We start from the raw sequence: 6,102 nt of genomic DNA, 5'->3' as shown, positions 1-6,102 counted from the left end.
CTGAGACGAAATGACTTGTTGGGATTCAACACTCAGTGGTCTGACTAGAGGGCCCGTGTGCTGGACTTTCTGAGTTGCCCAAGATTGGAACAAAACGTGGCAGGCTGGTCCAGCACCTAGGACTCCTGACTCCCAGGCTGGATGTGAACTCTCTGTTGGATTCATTGTTCCTTAAAAGTGCGTTGGCCTGAAGCCCAAAGAGTGAAATCACACCCTGCGGTTCTGGGAAGTTCAGATGGGAGAAGGAGGCTCTTTCTTGCCCTGGTGTTCAAGTCTGAACAGGTGTACTGGGACTCTCCCCGATTCTTCCTCTGGCTGGGAGGGAGTCCACGCTAGGGCAGGGTGGGGCAGCCTGGGAGTGTAGGTGGGAGGCAGGCATGCCCAATAAACCAGGTATAAATCTTCCCGCCTTCCTGAATTTAATCTGGCCATGCCCTCATCTCCTGCCTGGCAAACAGCAGGTCATGATGATGAGAGTTCAAGGCTGGAGCCAGGAAGCCTGAGTTCAGGTTCTGGCTCAGGCACTCAATCTATGTGCACTTTTGACTCTGAGCAGGTTTCTTATCTATACAATGTGTGGTGCTGGTAGTGGGTAGTGGGAATCAAAACCATCCCGGTTTTTAGCTAACACATTATTTATAAACTGCCCACTATGTGCCAGGCACTGGAGACATGGCAAGTGGAAAGCAGATTCAAGCCCTGCTTCCCTGGGTCTTGGAGTCTAATAAGGAGAGATATGTAGATCAAATTTTTACTGAAACAAATGTAAAATGGCAAATGGGACCAAGTGTTTTAAATGAAGGTCTGCGGAGCTAAGAAAGCCCATCATGGTGGGGGTGGGGAAAGAGGGGTTGGGTTGACAGCCTGAGGGGCAGTGGAGGGGAGGATGCCCTGAAGAGGTGGTTACTAGGTGAATGGTCACTGGGCAGGGGATAGTACTGGGTGTGTAGAGGCCCATTATGAGATGGTTCATCCGAAGAACTTAGAGAAGGCGGGTGGCCCTGGGGAAGTCAGCAGAAGCCTGGACACTTCAAGATATTGTGGGCCATGGTAAGAGAGGTTATTGTTTTTCTTTTATTGTTGTTTTGGAAGGGGTTTAGGGGATTGAAGGAAGACTTGAGAGAGATCGCCAAACTTAACAGAATATGAATCAACACATCTTCAAGTTAAAGGTAAAAATGCCACCCCTTCTGAGGAGGCTTCCCTGATTTCTCCACCTTTGAACTATGGTATCCCTCCTTCTCCGGCTTTAGAGAAACTCTGGGGCAGTCTGATCTAGGCTATGTCTTTCATCTACTGAAGCGGACTGCGGCTTCAAACGTGGCCCTCGGCTTTCCCGGGCCTCAGTTTCCCCATCAGTGCAGAAGCAGGTTGTTTAGACGGATCCGCCCAGCGCTAAGGCAACGTGATTCGCTCTGGCAAAACCTGGGGGCTGCCCGCATTGCTGCGCAGAAATCGGGCTGCAGGCTGGGGCACCGTCACCCGGTTTCAGGAGCTGTTCTCCGGGCCGGGGTCTGCCAGCTGGGATCCCGGTTCCAGACCTGGAGCAAGAAAGTGGGGGCGCGACCCCCGGCTGGCTCAGGCTCCGCGCGGCCCCGCCCCCGCAGCCAGCGGGCCCTGCGGCAGCCGCGGCCTGAGCTCCGCCCTCCGCCTCCCTCGCTCCCTCCTCCCGCCCCCCTCCGTCGCCGGCTCGCTCCCTCCCCCCGGCCGGCTCGGCGCTGACTCCGCCGCACGCTGCAGCCGCGGCTGGAAGATGGCGGGGAACGACTGCGGCGCGCTGCTGGACGAAGAGCTCTCCTCCTTCTTCCTCAACTATCTCGCCGACACGCAGGTACGGCCCGCTGGGGCCGCGGGCCCGGGGCCAGGGGTGCTGAGCTGCGGGGGTTGCTGCCGCAGCCGCGGAGGCTGGGAGACAGCGGTGGGCGCATCGAGGGGATAGGGGGTTCCAGGCTGCAGAGCCCCCTTCCATGCACCCTGCGATACGCTCAGTTAAGGGGGCAGGGGGCTGGCGGGCAACCCGCGCTAGCCGGAGCGTGGTGGGCGCAAGGCTGCTGTGGAGGGTCTAGCCTTGGTCTCTTGGAATCCGCCACCCCCCCTCCTGCCAGCAGAGCTGGAGGAGGGGGGTGTACCGCGTTTCCTTGGGGAGGTGGAGCCGCGCCAAGGTGTGGGGGACCCTCGGGCTAGCTCTGGGTGCTGGAGGCGCGCCCTCAGGCTCCCGGCACTTGCTGCCGTACTTTCACGTGGACTTGTGGCCCCGGCACGGGCGCCTACCCCCGTCCTCGGAGTCACCTGCTCTTCCAGTCTCCAGTTCCCCCTCGACTCCCCATCGGCCCAGTGCTCCTCATCGGCGCCCGCAGCGCGGAGTTTCCAGCCAGTTGCCCGCTAAAGGCATAGGGGTCTAAGGGGCACGTGGACATGCGGGCGGGTATAGCACCTTCCTGGTTGCGCTACTCGGCGGAGCGCCCTGGGTGGGAGTGGGGGCGGGGGACGGCAGGATGGGGGCGGAATGACTGTCTGGGGGCGCCGGGGTCCCCCTGCGGCGCGCGGCCCCGGTGCGCGCTCGGCGATGCTGGGGGAAGGGAAGACGAGGCGGCAGTCCCTGGCGCTGGCAGCGCCTGGGAGCCCCACCGGCGACACGCGCGTGACAGGAGAGGGTGCTCTGGTGTGCCAGGGGGAGAGGGACTGGGCGCCGAGGAAACTGGCGACTTAGAGACCGAGGCGGAGGGCAGGGGATGGGGGGCTGCTGATTCAAGCAGCCACTGAAAATGTCTGAACACGGCGTGCTCGACCCCCACCCCTTCCCGTGGTTTACTCAACCCCATGCCTGTTGAAAGCACAAAGTTTGGCCCCCTAGTTAGGGCTTTTTCTCTGGGCACCAGGCTGCAGGAAGCCGGGAGAATGGGGATGCGGCAGAACCGAGAATGAGACCCCGGATGCGGGCGCACGCCTGGGCGAGGAGAGGGGCCGCCCGGCGGAACCGGGCGCGGTTCCCGAAGGCTGGTTTGGTACCTGGGGCCGGAGCGCCAGTGCCGGCTCGTTTTGCATAACATTGAAGGGGAGGGGGGAAGGCGGAGGGGGGCGGGGGTAGGAGGGCCGAGAGGGAAACTTTGCTTCTTGTTGTAATCTGCCTGTCTTTGGGCGGCAGCAGCTGTCATGGGACCGGGTGGGCGGGGAGAGGCTTGCAAGCTGACTCCTAGCCGAGAGACGCGACTTGGAGGGGACGCAGCGGCCGAGAGGTTCAGCTCCGGGAGGACTCCGGGAGGCGACTCCCGGCTGGCGGCTAGGATGGCGCGGCGTGGCTGGGTGTCGCCGCGAGGAAGCCCGCCACGCGCCGGAGAAGGCCAGCCCTCGTCCCTTGAAGACGTCCATGCGTCAGGGAGCCGCGGGGCCTCGTGGTTGGTGGCGGGTGCGCTTGGGTGGGCTCTGGTGGGGCCGAAGGGGCTGGTGACGGGTGGTCGCGCTTCCCAGGGCGAGGGGGAGTGTGTGCCGAGTGGGCTGCGCGCAGGTGTGTGTGTTTGTGTGCACGCGCCGGGCGCGTACCTTTACCTCTGACGAAACCGCAGTGGAGCTTCCGTGGCGGTCACCGGCGCCGTCACACGCCCGGAGCGCAGAGCCCAGGTCTTCGCGGACTGCAGATCCCAGTCCCAGCACCACCACGGCTCCCCTGGTCTCCCAACCCCGCGGACCACGGGGGACCAAAGGGACTAGGTGCGGGCGGGACAGAGTTGCCCCTGGGAAAGTTCTGCCCTCCGCCGTCGCACTTGTCTGGGAGTGTTTCCAAGCCTCTCGACTAAGACGCGGGTGAAGAAAGCCTGAAATAGCCGGAGACTTGTTCAGGGGCCCAGAGCAAAAACTGACCGTTTTGGACCCGACTCCAGGTTTTAACTCCATCTTCAGGGTTCTTTGGTTCACCAATAATTAATTATTTGCCCTGTTAGCCGCCCAGCGGGCCTATCCAGTAGGGATATTTCACCCAAGGAAACCAGAAAATTGGGTAATCAGGTGTCAGCAGAAGAAGTGCAGTGAAAGTTAATCTGGGACGTTTGCTTTTTTAATTTAACCACGTGACAGGCTGAGGCTCTTCTGGCGATCCTTGCCGGCCCAACTTGGGAAATGTAATTGATAGGGAGAGCTTTGCAGCCGTCCCTAGAAGGCTTATGGAGCTCAGCATAAGAGAACTTGGGCGTGCCACCGCCAGCCTCCTCATTTTACAGTTGGGGATAGAGGCTGTGAGGAGTGAGCAACTTGTGCAGGACCATGCAGCCAGTGGGTGACAGAGCCACCCAGGGCTCCTGACTCCAGGTCCTGTGTGTTACCTCGAAATAGCACTGGACTTGGAGTCAGAAGGCCTGAGTGGAGTCGCCTTCCCCACTCTCTGGCTGGGTGACCCTGGAGCAAGCCCCTTTAACCCTGGGAGCCTCCTTTTCTCCATCTGTCAAATGGGGCTGCTGGTGTCGGTAAGAGAAGCGAAGGCTGCCTGGTGGTGGGGGTGAGCACTCTTTGCATGTGAGATGTCTGGTTTCTGCACTTCTCTTTCCTCCCCAGACCCTTCCTCTCCGTCCTCTTCTCCCATTGGAAGGGGTGGGGTAAGTGAATAAAAAGGGAATATACATGTTGTCTTTATCCAAAAGACTTAAGTTGTCTTTGGTGGCTAATCCAGGGTTAGACAGAGGGAAGAGTTCTGTTTAGGAGACAGCTTTTACTCATTCGGGCCAAAGTTCAGAAATCCAGCAGGCCAAGGATTGTGAAAGTTTCTTGGAAAGGTTTGGAACATGTATTCCAAAGGACTTTGGGTTGGCTTCACCTTTGCTCAGGCTGTGCCCCTTGCCTGCAATGCCCTCATCCACCCACCCTGCATGGCCTCTTCTCGCAGGCCTTCCCAGCCTGGCTTGCCCTGCTTTCTTTCTCTTTCCTCTGGTTTTCATAGTTTGTGTTATACCACCAGGCTCTTTGTTTGTGAGTCCTGTGTCCCAGTAAGATTCTAGAGCTAGAGTTGTGCCTTTCATCTCTTTGTGCCCCCATGGCACCTGTCACTGTGCTGAGTTCCTTTGCTCAGCTCTTGGCGAGGCACATGAATTTCAGGGGAAGCTCCCAGGCTGGCTGGGGAGACAGCTGGGCAGCGAGTATGAAGAGAGAGGAATGCAGAGGGCTGCAGCTGTGGGCAAGGACTTAGGCTCCAAAGGCCACACCGTAAGCCCACACTAAATATGGGTTGTTTGAAGTCGCTTGGGACATCAATCATATATGTCCGAAATGTCAGAGTTGGCAGGAACTTTATAAATCATATGGTCCAACCTCTTATCATTTGAAAATATTTAATTGTAGAATTCGTAGAAAATACGGTCAAACATAGAGAAAGAAATTGAAAACATGTAATCTTACCCAAAGATAACCACTGTTATTTTTAATGTATACTTCCAGACTTTTTTCTTTCCTCTTGATTCCTATTGATGATATCTTTGTAGAAAAATGGAGTCATTCTTTTATATACTAATTGTAACTTGGAATCACACTGTCATAACTTGCTCCCCCCACTTCCAAACAATATACTGTGACTACCTTTCCTCAATAATAAATATCCTACTTAATATCGTAATATCTTAATGGTTATATAGTATTTCTTTGAGGGTTGAACCGAAATGTATTTAATCAGTCCTTTATTGTTAGTCATTTAAGCTATTTTTATGTTTTTGCTATTGTAAGCCATGCTGAAATGAATGTCTTTGCATATGTCTTCTTTCCTTCATTTAAATTCCTAGAAGTGAAATTACTCTGTCAAAGGAACTATGCAGGCGTTTGGTAAACACATTTCTGGATTGCTTTCTAGAAAGATTGTGCTGATTTACACGCTTACCAGCATTGTGTGGGATTGCCTGGTTCACCATTCCCAGATAACTCTTGGTATTTTCATTTTAACCAGTCTGTTCATCAATAAATTCTCTGTCACCCTTACTGTTTTAATGTGTATTTTTTTGATTACTTGTGATGCTCAACCTTTCCCCCATATGATTATGGATCATTTATGGTTCTGTTCTGTAAAATGCTGTGTTTGTAAAAACCTGGCCCATTTTTCAGTTGGTATCCTCTCCCCTCATTGTTCTA

At 55.7% G+C, this 6,102-nt stretch overlaps 1 protein-coding gene across 1 annotated transcript in view; it reads left to right on the top strand.

Moving 5' to 3' along the window:
- The first annotated feature begins 1,687 nt into the window (after window positions 1-1,687).
- The window catches only part of PPARGC1B (PPARG coactivator 1 beta), a 100,683-nt gene continuing 96,268 nt past the window's right edge, over window positions 1,688-6,102 (top strand). The window contains exon 1 of the mRNA XM_080672137.1: window positions 1,688-1,831. Within this exon, the coding sequence (XP_080528263.1) occupies window positions 1,754-1,831 (78 nt within the window). The 5' untranslated portion in view covers window positions 1,688-1,753. The remainder of the gene's footprint in view (window positions 1,832-6,102) is intronic.

This window comes from Plecotus auritus, assembly GCF_963455305.1.
Source record: "Plecotus auritus genome assembly, chromosome: 6".
Lineage (NCBI taxonomy): Eukaryota > Metazoa > Chordata > Mammalia > Chiroptera > Vespertilionidae > Plecotus > Plecotus auritus.
Note: the sequence above shows the minus strand (reverse complement) of the source record. Positions and strands in the feature narration are given on the sequence as shown.